General features: G+C 60.2%; 1 protein-coding gene across 1 annotated transcript in view; it reads right to left on the bottom strand.

Moving 5' to 3' along the window:
- Positions 1-16,406, bottom strand: part of LOC144953965 (uncharacterized) — a gene marked incomplete at both ends in the record, with an annotated part of 48,166 nt that extends 31,760 nt beyond the window's left edge. Inside the window, 11 exons of the mRNA XM_078884560.1 lie at positions 943-1,287; positions 1,699-1,916; positions 4,280-4,344; positions 5,418-5,510; positions 7,065-7,163; positions 7,742-7,864; positions 9,056-9,185; positions 9,917-10,029; positions 13,674-13,754; positions 15,194-15,463; positions 16,102-16,406. Of these exons, the coding sequence (XP_078740686.1) occupies positions 943-1,287; positions 1,699-1,916; positions 4,280-4,344; positions 5,418-5,510; positions 7,065-7,163; positions 7,742-7,864; positions 9,056-9,185; positions 9,917-10,029; positions 13,674-13,754; positions 15,194-15,463; positions 16,102-16,406 (1,842 nt within the window). The remainder of the gene's footprint in view (positions 1-942; positions 1,288-1,698; positions 1,917-4,279; positions 4,345-5,417; positions 5,511-7,064; positions 7,164-7,741; positions 7,865-9,055; positions 9,186-9,916; positions 10,030-13,673; positions 13,755-15,193; positions 15,464-16,101) is intronic.
- Positions 16,407-18,298: the final 1,892 nt, after the last annotated feature.

Genomic DNA, 18,298 nt, shown 5'->3' with positions numbered 1-18,298 from the left:
CACCACACATCACCACCACAACCACCACCACAACCACCACACATCATCGCCACCAGCAGGCGAGCGCCCAGACAAAGCGGCGTGCACGCACACGGTCACGGTCACTCACCAGCAGCGAGAGCAGACGCCCCATCGCGCCTGCAGCCACACACACACATCACCACCACACACCACACATCACCACCACACACCACACATCACCACCACACATCACCACCACCACACATCACACATCACCACCACCACACATCACACATCACCACCACCATCACCAACACCACAACCACACATCACCACCACCACCATATCATCACCACCACCACCACAACCACACATCGCCACCACAACCACACACCACAACCACACATCGCCACCACAACCACACACCACAACCACACATCGCCACCAGCAGGGAGAGCAGACACCCCACCGCCCCTGCAGCCACACACACACCACCATCACCACCACATCACCACCACACATCACCACCACCACAACCACACACCATCACAACCACAACCTCCACCACAACCACCACCACAACCACACATCACCACCACCCCACATCACCACCACACATCACCACCACCACAACCACAACCACACACAACCACCACCACCACACATCGCCACCACCACAACCACCACCACCACACATCACCACCACCATAACCACACATCACCACCACCACCACACATCGCCACCACCACACATCGCCACCACCACAACCACCACCACCACACATCACCACCACCATAACCACACATCACCACCACCATAACCACACATCACCACCACAACCACAACCGCACATCGCCACCACAACCACACATCATTACCACCACCACACACTCACACACACACACCATCACCACCACCACCACACAACCGCACCTCCGTCCAACCCCCGCGCGATCTTCCCCCGCCACCCTTGCTCTCACCTTCTCCGCCACCATCACCACCACCGTCACCACCGTCACCACCATCATCATCCTCCTCCTCCTCCTCGTCAACATCCTCCTCATCCTCCTGCACGTCGTACGGATCCCCCTCCACCTCATCGCCACCGCCGCGTGTCTCTGCGCCCGCCACCGCCGCGGGCAGCAGCGTGAAGCGCGGTGCGATGGCGCTCAGCTCGGCACGGGCCACGGCGCCGCGTAGCGCCAGGCTGCGCAGGAGGCCGCGGCGAGGGCCCAGGAGCCGGCGCCGGCACGGGCCGGAGAAGCAACGCAGCAGCAGCGAGCGCTGGGACGCTATCTGCATCACCACGTGGTCTACAGCCTGGTCTGCTGGGGGTGGGGGGGAGGGGGTGAGGGGGGGTGGTGAGGGGGGGGAGGTGGTGAGGGGGGTGGAGGGGGGGCGATGACGACTTAGGAAGCGATCAAAACGTCGTAGTTTTTTTGTTCTTTTTTGGTTATTTTTTGTTATTTCTTTGTTATTTTTAGTTATTTCTTTAATTTTCGTTATTTCTTTGTTATTTTTTGGTTCTTTTTTTGTTATTTATTTGGTAGTTTTTGTAATTTTTTGGTCATTTATTTGTAAAAAAAAATTGTTATTTTCGTTGTTATTTTTAGTACATTTTTTCGTAATTTTTTTGTTATTTCTTTGAACCCATCTCCGTGACTTTACCGAAACACCCAAAGAACAAGGTACTATTATTATCATCGTCGTCGTCGCCGTCGTCGTCGGCTACGTACGGTCATGCCGCAGGGCGGCCGCCCCCCCCAGCTGCCCCCGCGCGGTGTCCCTGCCAGCGCCAGCGTCACCGTCATCGCCGGTGGTGGTGGAGGTGGTGGCGGTGGTGGCGCTGGTGGTGGTGGGGGTGGAGCGCTGTGCAGCGCGCCGCGCTCGCTCCTCCTGGCGGCGCCGCGCACGGCGCTGCTTCACCTCCAGCTTGCGGCGCAGCTTGCGGGCACTGACGTCACTCCGGGGGGTGGGGTGTGGGGGGGGGGGCACGGGGTGGGGGGGGAGGTGGGGAACACGGGGTGGGGGCGGGGGGGGGAGGTGGGGGGCACGGTGGTGGGGGGTTGGGGTGTGTGGGGGGGGCACGGGGTGGGGGGGGAGGTGGGGGGCACGGGGTGGGGGCGGGTAAGGGGCACGGGGTGGAGGAGGGGGGTGTGGGGTGTGGGGGGGGGCACAGGGGGGGGAGGTGGGGGACACGGGGTGGGGGCGGGTGGGGGGGGGAGGTTGTTGGAGGAGGTGGGGGATACAGGTGGGGGAGGGGCACGGGGTGTGGGGGAGGGGGGGGGAGGGGTGGGGGCGGGTGGGGGGGGGGAGGTGGGGGGGACGCAGGGTGGGGGGGGGGGCACGGGGTGGGGGACCAGCACCAACATCACAACCACTATCACCACCACCACCATCACCACCATCACCACCACCGTCACCACCACCATCACCACCATCACCACTATCACCACCATCACCACCATCACCACCACCACCATCACCACCACCATCACCACCACCATCACCACCATCACCACCGTCACCACCACCGTCACCACCACCATCACCACCACCATCACCATCACCACCACCATCACCATCACCACCACCATCACCACCACCGTCACCACCACCATCACCACCACCGTCACCACCACCGTCACCACCACCATCACCACCATCACCACCACCGTCACCACCACCATCACCACCACCATCACCATCACCACCACCATCACCACCACCATCACCACCATCACCACCACCGTCACCACCACCATCACCACCACCATCACCATCACCACCACCATCACCACCACCGTCACCACCACCGTCACCACCACCGTCACCACCACCATCACCACCACCGTCACCACCACCGTCACCACCACCATCACCACCATCACCACCATCACCACCACCGTCACCACCACCGTCACCACCACCGTCACCACCACCGTCACCACCACCATCACCACCATCACCACCATCACCACCACCGTCACCACCACCATCACCACCACCATCACCATCACCACCACCGTCACCACCATCACCACCACCGTCACCACCACCGTCACCACCACCGTCACCACCGTCACCACCACCGTCACCACCACCATCACCACCACCATCACCACCACCATCACCACCACCATCACCACCACCGTCACCACCATCACCACCACCATCACCACCACCATCACCACCACCGTCACCACCACCGTCACCACCACCATCACCACCACCGTCACCACCACCGTCACCACCACCATCACCACCATCACCACCATCACCACCACCGTCACCACCACCATCACCACCACCATCACCACCACCATCACCACCACCATCACCACCACCATCACCACCACCGTCACCACCATCACCACCACCGTCACCACCACCGTCACCACCACCGTCACCACCACCATCACCATCACCACCACCGTCACCACCACCATCATCACCATCACCACCATCACCACCACCGTCACCACCACCATCACCACCACCGTCACCACCACCGTCACCACCACCATCACCACCATCACCACCATCACCACCACCGTCACCACCACCGTCACCACCACCATCACCACCACCATCACCACCACCGTCACCACCACCATCACCACCATCACCACCATCACCACCATCACCACCACCGTCACCACCACCATCACCACCACCACCACCATCACCATCACCACCACCATCACCACCACCGTCACCACCATCACCACCACCGTCACCACCACCGTCACCACCACCGTCACCACCACCATCACCATCACCACCACCGTCACCACCACCATCATCACCATCATCACCACCACCGTCACCACCACCATCACCACCACCGTCACCACCACCGTCACCACCACCATCACCACCATCACCACCGTCACCACCACCGTCACCACCACCGTCACCACCACCATCACCACCACCATCACCACCACCATCACCACCACCATCACCACCACCATCACCACCATCACCACCATCACCACCATCACCACCACCATCGCTATAACCACCATCATCTCCATCGCTATAATCACCATCATTACCACCACTATCATCACCACCACCGTCACCACCGTCACCATCACCACCGTCACCACCACCATCAGTATCATTATCACCACCACCATCATCACCGTCACCGTCACCACCACCGTCACCATCACCACCATCACCACCATCACCACCACCACCGTCACCACCGTCAACACCACCGTCACCACCGTCACCACCGTCAACACCACCACCGTCACCACCGTCAACACCACCACCGTCACCACCACCGTCACCACCGTCACCCACCTGACTGCTCGCTGCTTGATGCACGGTCGTTGTGGCGGCTTCTCTCTCTCGACGGTCACCTCAAACTACAAAGACAAAGACCACCCGGGTAGCCTTTCAACAGACTGCTTGGGGCAAGTGCTGTTAGCGAGTAGCAGCACCTATGAAGGCCGGCACGGCACACGAGGGGGTGGGTGGGTGGCCAGCACCACGCTCCTCCCCCCCAGTGCTGATGCTTGCAAAGCGGACTCACATTCAAGGCCTAGGGGAGGCTGTTCGCCTGACGACGCTGGCTGTTTTACTTAGCGGCCAAACGTCACGGCACTCGAAGTGTAAACGTTGTAGTGGGTTAACTCTCCAACACACGCGCGGCGTGTGACGTACTAGTAGCAGTCCCTATTAAACCCTCCATCTCCGCCCTCGTTCCCAATGCACGTCTCCGTCAGTGCCCTTTAACCCTTGACCCCCGTGCAGTGTATTGCCGTGCGTGTAATCGGTGTGTTGCGGCGCCGAGCTCGGAGCAGAGGTCACAACCGGGTACCCGATACCCGTACCCTACCCGATACCCGGCTACCCGTACCCGTTTGCGACCCTGGTGTGGCCGAGTACGGGTAGGCCGTGAGTCACCGGTGAGTCACCGTTTGTCACTCATTTCCCAACGTCTTGTCTCTTCTCACAATTCAAGTTCCTAGAATCAACCCACCCGCGCCTGCAACGTGGCTTCATCCCAGAGGTCGCAATCGGGTACCCGATACCCGTACCCTACCCGGCCGGGTACGGGTAGCCGGGTATCGGATAGGGTACGGGTACACCCTGGTGCGGCCGGGTACAGGTACGGGTAAGGAATCAAAACACGTTTGCGACCTCTGGCGCGGAGATTTCATGTCTGCGTGGGTGCGAGTGCGTGAGGATGGCTCGCAGATCCTCTACGCCAGTGACGAATTGTAAACGTTGCAGTGGGTTTACTACTCACGAATTGGCAGGTTCCTTTTACGTAACAAACCATTTAGCAAATTGGCCGTGTCGGGACAGACCCCAGGTGCCATGGGTTTACTGCTGTGCCAGGCTAGGTGCAGGAGGTGGTCACGGGGACATCACCACCCACAGCTCTCAGCACCACCCTGAACCAGAGCTGAACCCCCCCCCCTCCGTGCGTCACCTCGTATTTGATGACGCCATCCGAACCGAAGATGATGATTTTACACATGCGGCCCCGGCAGTCCGGGGTGAGACAGGAGTGGCCCAGGAAGTCCTGCACACACGCACACACACGCACACACACGCGCACACACACGCACACACACGCACACACGCACGCACACACGCACACACACACACACGCACACACACACACTCGCACACACGCACACACGCACACACGCACACACGCACACACGCACACACACACACGCGCACACACGCGCACACACGCGCACACACGCGCACACACACGCACACACGCGCACACACGCGCACACACACGCACACACGCACACACACACGCACACACACACACACAGCACACACACACTCACACACACGCACACACACACGCGCACACACACACACACACACACTCACACACACGCACACACGCACACACGCACACACACACACACACACACGCGCACACACGCACACACGCACACACACGCACGCGCGCGCACGCACGCACGCGCACACACACGCACGCGCACGCACACGCACGCGCACACACGCACACGCACACACGCACACGCACGCACGCACGCACACGCACACACACACACGCACACGCACGCACGCACACACACGCACGCACGCACACACGCACACACGCACACACACACACACGCGCACGCACACGCACGCACGCCGGGGTACACACACACACAAGCACACACGCACACACACACGCACGCACACACGCACACACGCACACACGCGCACGCACACACACGCACGCACACGCACGCACACATATACGCACACGCACGCACACACACGCACACACACACACACGCACGCACACACGCACACACTCACACGTGCACGCGCACACACGCACGCACACACACACACACGCACGCACGCACGCACACACACGCACGCACGCCGGGGTACACACACACACGCACGCACGCCGGGGTACAAAGACAAAGATAAAGATCCCCCATATAGCCTTCGGCACAGCACACGAGGGGGTGGGTGGCCAGCACCACGCCCGGCCGCCTTTGTCTCCCCAGTGGCGATGTTTACACACCGCACCAGGTACTCATTTGAGGCTGAGTCGACCTAGGGGAGGCCCAGGACCGGTTCAGATAATCGTTACTGCCCGTGAGCGGGAATCGAACCGGGGTCGCTGGGTTCATTGTGCAGTGTAGCGCTAACCACTGCACCACCGCTCCCCACACACACACACACACGGTGACACACGCACACGTGCGGGTACACACACACAGACACACATACACACATGCACACACATACATGGATACACACACACACACCGGTACACACACACATACATGGATACACACACACACCGGTACACACACACATACATGGATACACACACACATACGGGGGTACACACACACATACATGGATACACACACACACGGGGGTACACACACACACACGGGGGTACACACACACAGACACACATACACACATGGCGGTACACACACACGGGTACACACACACACACAAACGCAAGTGCGCATCCCACCCCGATCCACCAACCCCCAGCGGGCCCCCCCCCCCACCCCCCCTCCCCCCACCCCCCCCCACCCCCCCCCACTCCCCCCCCCCCACCCCCCCCCACCTTGTCGACATCGACAAAATCTGGCGCCTTCAGCTTCTTCCAGCAGGCCGGGTGGAACTCCACGCGGCAGCGCAGGGAGCAGCAGAGCCGCACGAAGCCCTGAGCACAGCCACACAAACCAAACACCACGGGGCGCGGGTCATCGTCACTGGCGGTGGTGGTGGTGGCGGTGGTGGCGGTGGTGTTGGCGGTGGTGGTGGTGGTGGTGGCGGTGGTGGTGGTGGCGGTGGCGGTGGTGGCGGCGGTGGTGGTGGATGGTGGTGGTGGTTGTGACGGTGGCGGCGGTGGTTGTGACGGTGGTGGCGGTGGTGGCGGTAGTGGCGGCGGTGGCGGCGGTTGTGGTGGTGGCGGTGGCGGCGGTTGTGGTGGTGGCGGCGGTGGCGGCAGCGGTTGTGGTGGTGGCGGTGGTGATGAGGTGAGCGCACAAAGGTCCCCCCCCCCCCCCCCCCCGTGCTCGCAGACCAGAGGTCACAAACGGGTTTTGATTTTTTTGATTCCTTACCCCCCGAACCTGATTCCTTACCCCCCGTACGGGTAGCCGGGTATCGGGTAGGGTACGGGTATCGGGTACGGGTATCGGGTATCGGGTACGGGTATCGGGTATCGGGAACCCGGTTGCGACCTCTGCAAGGCGGCGGGGGCGGGGGGGGGGGCGGTGGGGGCGGTGGGGGTCTCACCTTGAAGTCGGGATCGGTGAAGTAGATGCTGAGCTTGTAGAAGCCCTCGCAGCCGGCGTAGCGACAGACGGCGTCGGCGCTCGGAGGGTAGCGGCACAGGCGGAGGCTCTCGTCGACCAGCGCCTGCGCGGGCACAAAGGCAAAGGTCCCCCGCGTAGCCTCAGCAGACTGCAAGGGGCAAGTGCTGTTAGCGAGCAGCGGGAACGGCGCACGAGGGGGGTGGGAGGATGGCGCCGCCACGCCCGGTTCGCCTTTCGTCTCCCCAGTGGCGATGTTTACACACGGCACCGGGTACTCATTTGAGGCCGAGTCGACCTAGGGGGAGGCCCAGGAACGGTTCAGATAATCGTCACCGGTGTTGGCCGTGAGCGGGAATCGAAGCCGGGTCACCGGGTTCGTAGCGCGGCGCAGCGCTAAACGCTACACCACCGCAACACACTACTACACACACACACCCCGACACAGACCCCGACACACCCACCTACATACTTACCAACACACCCACACACCCACGCACCCACCCACTACACCCCCACATACACACCCATCCTACACACCCATCCTACACACCCATACACCCATCCTACACACCCATACACCCATCTACACACCCACACACCCACACACCCACACACCCACCCCATCCACACACCCACCCACACACCCACCCACACACCCACCCACCCACCCACACACCCACCCACCCACCCACACACCCACCCACACACCCACCCACACACCCACCCACCCACACACCCACCCACCCACACACACACCAACCCACCCACCCACCCACACACCCACACACCCACCCACCCACCACCCTCCCACCCACCCACCCACCAACCAACCCACCCACCCACCAACCAACCCACCCACCCACAAACCAACCCACCCCACCCACACACCCACACACCCACCCACCCACCCTCCCACCCACCCACCCACCAACCAACCCACCCACCCACCAACCAACCCACCCACCCACAAACCAACCCACCCCACCCACACACCCACCCACAAACCCACCCCCCCACCCACCCACCCACGCACCCACGCACCCACCCACCCACGCACCCACCCACCCACGCACCCACCCACCCACGCACCCACCCACCCACGCACCCACCCACCCACGCACCCACCCACCCACGCACCCCACCCACCCACGCACCCACCCACCCACCACCCACCCACCCACCCAACCCACCCACCCACCAACCCACCAACCCACCCACCCACCCACCCACCAACCCACCCACCCACCCACCAACCCACCCACCCACCCACCAACCCACCAACCCACCCACCCACCGCCAGTCGACCGGGAGCCTCGTCTCGTCCACCTCGCTGGCGCTGTAACGGCCAGCACAGCAGCGCCGGCACCATGTCCTGCCGCACCATCGTCAGCGCCTTGCTCAGCGGCGCCAGCGCCGTCTGGAACCTGCGGGCGGCATTCCAAAACTCCGCCCGCCGGTTTCGCAGAAGCCGACTCTCCCCGATCGCGCGTCACCCACGGGCACGCGATGGTGCCACGCCACGGCACGCGATGGTGCCACGCCACGGCACGCGATGGTGCCGACGCCACGGCACGCGATGGTGCCACGCCACGGCACGCGATGGTGCCGACGCCACAGCACGCGATGGTGCCACGCCACGGCACGGCGCGATGGTGCCACGCCACGGCACGCGATGGTGCCACGCCACAGCACGCGATGGTGCCGACGCCACGGCACGCGATGGTGCCACGCCACGGCACGCGATGGTGCCACGCCAGGTGTCGGTAAGCCCGCTGCTGGCAAGAGGTCGCAGAGCGGGTGCCGTGGGCGGACCGACGGCGCTTGAACCCGCCCGGCGCTCCGCTCGTTGTTGCGAGCGGAGCTGAGAGAGAGAGCCAAATCCCTCCCCCCGAGTTACAGAGTCGCTTTAATCGCGCCGTGCGAGCTGCCGCAGGGGACACCCATCGCTCGCCCATCGCTCGCCCATCGCTCACGACACACAGAGGGAGAGAGAGAGCCAAATCCCTCCCCCCGTGTTACAGAGTCGCTTTAATCGCGCCTTGCGAGCTCCCGCAGGGGACACCCATTCGCTCGCCCATCGCTCGCCCATCGCTCTCCCACCGCTCACGACACACAGAGGGAGAGAGAGCCAGATCCCCCCCCCCCACCCGCTCACCGGTTCTGCCGCACGTAGACGCGGCCCAGGCCGTAGTAGGCGAGGCTGTTGCAGCGCGCCGCGTGGTACGCCTCGATGATGTTCGTGAAGCACGACTCCGCCTCCTGCAGCTCCTGGGGGCGGTGGGGGGGGGGGGGCGCGCGGGGGGGGGGGGGGCGCGGGGGGGGGGCGCGGCGGAGCGGGGGGGGGGGGGGCCGTGGGGGGGGGGGGCGGCGGGGGGGGGGGGGCGGCACCACAAGGGGTCACGGGGTCACGGCGGAGAGAATAATAGTATGTTGTAAAGCGACGTGTTCCACCCGTAGATCGCACCGATGCGCCGTGTACGGAGAGCCAGGGACTTACACAGAACCGGCTGGGTACACGGGAACAACTTGTGGAGGGTAAAGGGTCAATTTACTCACTCACCACCCGCTCACTCGCCCCACTTCGCTCGCGTCCTCATCCACTCACTCACTCAGCTACCCACCCACTCACTTACTCATCCACTAACTCACTGACTCACTCATCCACTCACCCACTCAGCCACCCACTCACCTACTCATCCACTCACCCACTCAGCCACTCAGCCACCCACTCACCTACTCATCCACTCACCCACTCAGCCACCCACTCACCTACTCATCCACTCACCCCACTCAGCCACCCACTCACCTACTCATCCACTCACCCACTCAGCCACCCACTCACCTACTCATCCACTCACCCACTCAGCCACCCACTCACCTACTCATCTCACTCACCCACTCAGCCACCCACTCACCTACTCATCCACTCACCCACTCAGCCACCCACTCACCTACTCATCCACTCACCCACTCAGCCACCCACTCACCTACTCATCCACTCACCCACTCAGCCACCCACTCACCTACTCATCCACTCACCCACTCAGCCACCCCACTCACCCACTCATCCACTCACCCACTCAGCCACCCACTCACCTACTCATCCACTCACCCACTCAGCCACCCACTCACCTACTCATCCACTCACCCACTCAGCCACCCACTCACCTACTCATCCACTCACCCACTCAGCCACCCACTCACCTACTCATCCACTCACCCACTCAGCCACCCACTCACCTACTCATCCACTCACCCACTCAGCCACCCACTCACCTACTCATCCACTCACCCACTCAGCCACCCACTCACCTACTCATCCACTCATCCACTCACCCACTCAGCCACCCACTCACCTACTCACCCACTCTTCCACTCACCCACTCACCCACTCACTCACTAATCCACTCACCCACTCAGCCACCCACTCACCTACTCATCCACTCACCCACTCAGCCACCCACTCACCCACTCACTCACTAATCCACTCACCCACTCAGCCACCCACTCACCTACTCATCCACTCACCCACTCAGCCACCCACTCACCTACTCATCCACTCACCCACTCAGCCACCCACTCACCCACTCTTCCACTCACCCACTCAGCCACCCACTCACCTACTCATCCACTCACCCACTCAGCCACCCACTCACCCACTCTTCCACTCACCCACTCAGCCACCCACTCACCTACTCATCCACTCACCCACTCAGCCACCCACTCACCTACTCATCCACTCACACCACTCAGCCACCCACTCACCCACTCTTCCACTCACCCCTCAGCCACCCACTCACCTACTCATCCACTCACCCACTCAGCCACCCACTCACCTACTCATCCACTCACCCACTCAGCCACCCACTCACCCACTCATCCACTCACCCACTCAGCCACCCACTCACCCACTCATCCACTCACCCACTCAGCCACCCACTCACCCACTCATCCACTCACCCCACTCAGCCACCCACTCACCCACTCAGCCACTCACTCACCCACTCTTCCACTCACCCACTCACCCACTCAGCCACTCACCCACTCAGCCACCCACTCACCTACTCATCCACTCACCCACTCACCTACTCATCCACTCACCCACTCAGCCACCCACTCACCCACTCATCCACTCACCCACTCAGCCACCCCACTCACCTACTCATCCACTCACCCACTCAGCCACCCACTCACCTACTCATCCACTCACCCACTCAGCCACTCACCCACTCAGCCACCCACTCACCTACTCATCCACTCAGCCACTCAGCCACCCACTCACCTACTCATCCACTCACCCACTCAGCCACCCACTTCACCTACTCATCCACTCACCCACTCAGCCACCCACTCACCTACTCATCCACTCACCCACTCAGCCACCCACTCACCTACTCATCCACTCACCCACTCAGCCACCCACTCACCTACTCACCCACTCACCCACTCAGCCACCCCACTCACCTACTCACCCCACTCACCCACTCAGCCACCCACTCACCTACTCATCCACTCACCCACTCAGCCACCCACTCACCCACTCACCCACTCAGCCACCCACTCACCCACTCAGCCACCCACTCACCCCACTCTTCCACTCACCCACTCAGCCACTCACCCACTCACCCACTCAGCCACCCACTCACCCACTCACCCACTCAGCCACCCACTCACCCACTCTTCCACTCACCTACTCATCCACTCACCCACTCACCCACTCAGCCACCTACTCATCCACTCACCCACTCAGCCACCCACTCACTCACTAATCCACTCACCCACTCAGCCACCCCACTCACCTACTCATCCACTCACCCCACTCAGCCACCCACTCACCTACTCATCCACTCACCCACTCAGCCACTCACTCACCTACTCATCCACTCACCCACTCAGCCACCCACTCAGCCACCCACTCACCTACTCATCCACTCACCCACTCAGCCACCCACTCACCTACTCATCCACTCACCCACTCCAGCCACCCACTCACTCACTAATCCACTCACCCACTCAGCCACCCACTCACTCACTAATCCACTCACCCACTCAGCCACCCACTCACCTACTCATCCACTCACCCACTCAGCCACCCACTCACCTACTCATCCACTCACCCACTCAGCCACTCACTCACCTACTCATCCACTCACCCACTCAGCCACCCACTCACCCACTCATCCACTCACCCACTCAGCCACCCACTCACCTACTCATCCACTCACCCACTCAGCCACCCACTCACCTACTCATCCACTCACCCACTCAGCCACTCAGCCACCCACTCACCTACTCATCCACTCACCCACTCAGCCACTCAGCCACCCACTCACCTACTCATCCACTCACCCACTCAGCCACCCACTCACCTACTCATCCACTCACCCACTCAGCCACCCACTCACCTACTCATCCACTCACCCACTCAGCCACCCACTCACCTACTCATCCACTCACCCACTCAGCCACCCACTCACCCACTCATCCACTCACCCACTCAGCCACCCACTCACCCACTCATCCACTCACCCACTCAGCCACCCACTCACCTACTCATCCACTCACCCACTCACCTACTCATCCACTCACCCACTCAGCCACCCACTCACCCACTCATCCACTCACCCACTCAGCCACCCACTCACCTACTCATCCACTCACCCACTCAGCCACCCACTCACCCACTCATCCACTCACCCACTCACCCACTCACCCACCCACTCACTCAAAACATAAAGTAATATATTAATATATATTTGTTGTATTATGTTTTATTTTTATTATTTTTTTATTTCCCTTCTACGAGACTTCACCCAAAAGAACCAAGAAGAGTTGAACGAAAAGTTCAACATCCGTACGGCTCAAGCTGCCCCCCCCCCACCCCCCCACCCCCCCACCCCCCGCCCCCGTACCTCCAAGTTGCCGGTGTCCACCAGGGCAGTGCCGTATTTGTACGTCACGACCACCAAGTCGACAAGGCTCAAGTTGAACTTCTGAACGGGGCGGAGAGGAGGGTGGTGGGGGTAGCACAGAGGCAGGGGTTGTCATCAACACGAGAAGACTTCACCCAATGCACACGCCGCTTGGTTTAACAGCGGCTCTGCAAAGCCAGGCGGTGGAAATTCCACATTCCTATGGCAGGGAAGAATGTCTCTGAAGAACAAACCGCTGTTGACCCTCCCCCTCTCCCCTCTCTATCTCCCCGCCCCCCATCTCTCTCTCCCCCATCTCCCCTCCACCCTCCCACCTCTCCCTCCCCATCTCTCCCCTCCCCATCTCCACCCCTCCCTGCCTCTCTCTCTCCCCCCCCCTCCACCCTCGCCCACATCTCCTGTCTCTCTCCCCCTCGCCCACATCTCCTCTCTCTCCCATCCACCCACATCTCCTCTCTCTCTCCCTCTCCCCCCCTCACCCACATCTCCATCACCCCCCCCCTCCCCGCCCCCACCTGGATGTGTGAGCTGGTGAGCACACCCACACATCTCTCCCCCACCTGGATGCGAGAGCTGGTGAGCACACACACACACCTCTCTCCCACCTGGATGTGTGAGCTGGTGAGCACACACACACATCTCTCTCCCACCTGGATGCGAGAGCTGGTGAGCACACCCACACATCTCTCTCCCACCTGGATGCGAGAGCTGGTGAGCACACCCACACATCTCTCTCCCACCTGGATGCGAGAGCTGGTGAGCACACCCACACATCTCTCTCCCACCTGGATGCGAGAGCTGGTGAGCACACACACACACCTCTCTCCCACCTGGATGCGAGAGCTGGTGAGCACACCCCACAAGAGCTGGTGAGCACACCCACACATCTCTCTCCCACCTGGATGCGAGAGCTGGTGAGCACACCCACACATCTCTCTCCCACCTGGATGCGAGAGCTGGTGAGCACACCCACACATCTCTCTCCCACCTGGATGCGAGAGCTGGTGAGCACACCCACACATCTCTCCCCCACCTGGATGTGTGAGCTGGTGAGCACACACACACATCTCTCTCCCACCTGGATGTGTGAGCTGGTGAGCACACTCACACATCTCTCCCCCACCTGGATGCGAGAGCTGGTGAGCACGCCCACACATCTCTCCCCCACCTGGATGCGAGAGCTGGTGAGCACACCCACACATCTCTCCCACCTGGATGCGAGAGCTGGTGAGCACGCCCACACATCTCTCCCCCACCTGGATGCGAGAGCTGGTGAGCACACCCACACATCTCTCCCACCTGGATGCGAGAGCTGGTGAGCACACCCACACATCTCTCTCCCACCTGGATGCGAGAGCTGGTGAGCACACCCACACATCTCTCTCCCTCTCTCTCCCCCCTCCACCCACATCTCCCTCGCACCTGGATGCGAGAGCTGGTGAGCACACTCACACATCTCCTCCCTCTCTCTCCCCCCTCCACCCACATCTCCCTCGCACCTGGATGCGAGAGCTGGTGAGCACGCGCAGCGACAGGCACAGCTGCCTCACGGCCTGGTGGCTGCGTCCCTGCGTCAGCGCCGTGTGCCCCAACTCCAGCGACTCGCGCAGCTCCTGCCACTGGGACCGCTCCGACGCCGAGAGGCCGACACCGCCGCCACCGCCGACACCACCGGCACCGGCACCGCCGCCACCACCGGCTTTGTGGCGAGCGCCGCCACCGCGGTTGCTGGGACCGCCGGCGTTCAAAGTAGCTCCGTTGGCGCGCGTCTGAAGCGGTGGGGAGGGGTGGTGGTGGTGGGGCAACGTGCGGTTACAGTTCGGCGAATTGCGCAGCGCCACAGCTTGCAGCACCGTGCAGCACCGTGCAGCACCACACCACACACACCGCACTGCACCGCACACCACACACACAACACCACACACCGCACCACTACATTGCACTGCACACCACACACACCACACCACACACCGCACCACCACACATCACACCACCGTGCAGCACCACACACCACACCACACTCACACCGCACACACCACAGCACCACACACACACCGCACTGTACAGCACCCCGTACACACCACCACACTGCACCACACCACACCACACATACCGCACCACACCACACACAACACACTACACCACACCACACCACACACACCACACACACACTACACCACACACAACACACCACACACACCACACCACACACACACCACACCACACCACAGACACCACACACAACACCACACACACAACACCACACACACACCACACCACACACCACACACCACACCACACACAACACCACACACACACCACACCGCACCACACACCACGCCGGGCGAGCGGGAATCAAACCGGGGTCGCCGCTAACCGCCACACGGACGAGGTCCACATTCTCCACCTGCTGATGCTGATGCTGCTGCTGCTGATGATGCTGCTGCTGCTGCTGCTTCTGCTGCTGCTGCTGCTGCTGATGCTGCTTCTGCTGCTGCTGGTGGTTGTGGTTGTGCTGCTGCTGATGCTGCTGCTGCTGCTGCTGTTGTTTCGGCTGAGCCGGCGTGCTATCGGCGGTGTGCGAACGCCGTTGCTTGGGCTTGCCGGGCGAGTGCGACGTGTCGCTGGGGGTGCTGGAGCGAGCCTTGGGCCTAGTGGTGGCGGCCGCTTCGTGGAGAGGGCGCGAGAGACGAGCTATGCACTCCGCGGCGCCTGCTCCCCCGGGGTGGCGGTGGGGGGTGGGGGGGGAGAGAGACACACACAGATCAGTAAACACACACGGAGAGAGAGACACACACAGATCAGTAAACACACAGAGAGAGAGACACACACAGTCACACACAGATCAGTAAACACACGGAGAGAGAGAGACACACAGTCACACACAGATCAGTAAACACACAGAGAGAGACACACACAGTCACACACAGATCAGTAAACACACAGAGAGAGACACACACAGTCACACACAGATCAGTAAATACACACAGAGAGAGACACACAGTCACACACAGATCAGTAAACACACGGAGAGAGAGACACACACAGATCAGTAAACACACAGAGAGAGAGACACAGTCACACACAGATCAGTAAACACACGGAGAGAGAGACACACAGTCACACACAGACAGTCACACACAGAGAGAGAGAGAGACACACAGTCACACACAGATCAGTAAACACACGGAGAGAGACACACAGTCACACACAGATCAGTAAACACACACAGATCAGTAAACACACGGAGAGAGAGACACACAGACACACACAGATCAGTAAACACACACAGATCAGTAAACACACAGAGAGAGAGACACACAGTCACACACAGATCAGTAAACACACAGAGAGAGACACACAGTCACACACAGATCAGTAAACACACACAGAGATACACACACAGTCACACACAGATCAGTAAACACAAAGAGAGAGAGACACACACAGTCACACACAGATCAGTAAACACACAGAGAGATACACACACAGTCACACACAGATCAGTAAACACACACAGAGATACACACACAGTCACACACAGATCAGTAAACACAAAGAGAGAGAGACACACACAGTCACACACAGATCAGTAAACACACACAGAGAGACACACACAGTCACACACAGATCAGTAAACACACACAGAGATACACACACAGTCACACACAGATCAGTAAACACAAAGAGAGAGAGACACACACAGTCACACACAGATCAGTAAACACACACAGAGAGACACACACAGTCACACACAGATCAGTAAACACACACAGAGAGAGACACACAGTCACACACAGATCAGTAAACACACACAGAGAGAGACACACAGTCACACACAGATCAGTAAACACACAAAGAGAGAGACACAGTCACACACAGATCAGTAAACACACAGAGAGAGACACAGTCACACACAGATCAGTAAACACACGGAGAGAGAGAGACACACAGTCACACACAGATCAGTAAACACACAGAGAGAGACACACAGTCACACACAGATCAGTAAACACACAGAGAGAGACACACACAGTCACACACAGATCAGTAAACACACACAGAGATACACACACAGTCACACACAGATCAGTAAACACACACAGAGATACACACAGTCACACACAGATCAGTAAACACACAGAGAGATACACACACAGTCACACACAGATCAGTAAACACAAAGAGAGAGAGACACACACAGTCACACACAGATCAGTAAACACACAGAGAGATACACACACAGTCACACACAGATCAGTAAACACACACAGAGATACACACACAGTCACACACAGATCAGTAAACACACACAGAGAGAGACACACACAGTCACACACAGATCAGTAAACACACAGAGAGAGACACACAGTCACACACAGATCAGTAAACACACAGAGAGAGACACACAGTCACACACAGATCAGTAAACACACACAGAGAGAGACACACAGTCACACACAGATCAGTAAACACACACAGAGAGACACACACAGTCACACACAGATCAGTAAACACACACAGAGAGAGACACACAGTCACACACAGATCAGTAAACACACACACACAGAGAGAGAGACACACACAGTCACACACAGATCAGT

This window comes from Lampetra fluviatilis, unplaced genomic scaffold, assembly GCF_964198595.1.
Source record: "Lampetra fluviatilis unplaced genomic scaffold, kcLamFluv1.1 SCAFFOLD_745, whole genome shotgun sequence".
NCBI classification, from domain to species: Eukaryota; Metazoa; Chordata; class Hyperoartia; order Petromyzontiformes; family Petromyzontidae; genus Lampetra; species Lampetra fluviatilis.
The sequence above is the reverse complement of the archived record's forward strand: the minus strand, read 5'-3'. Positions and strand labels throughout refer to the sequence as shown.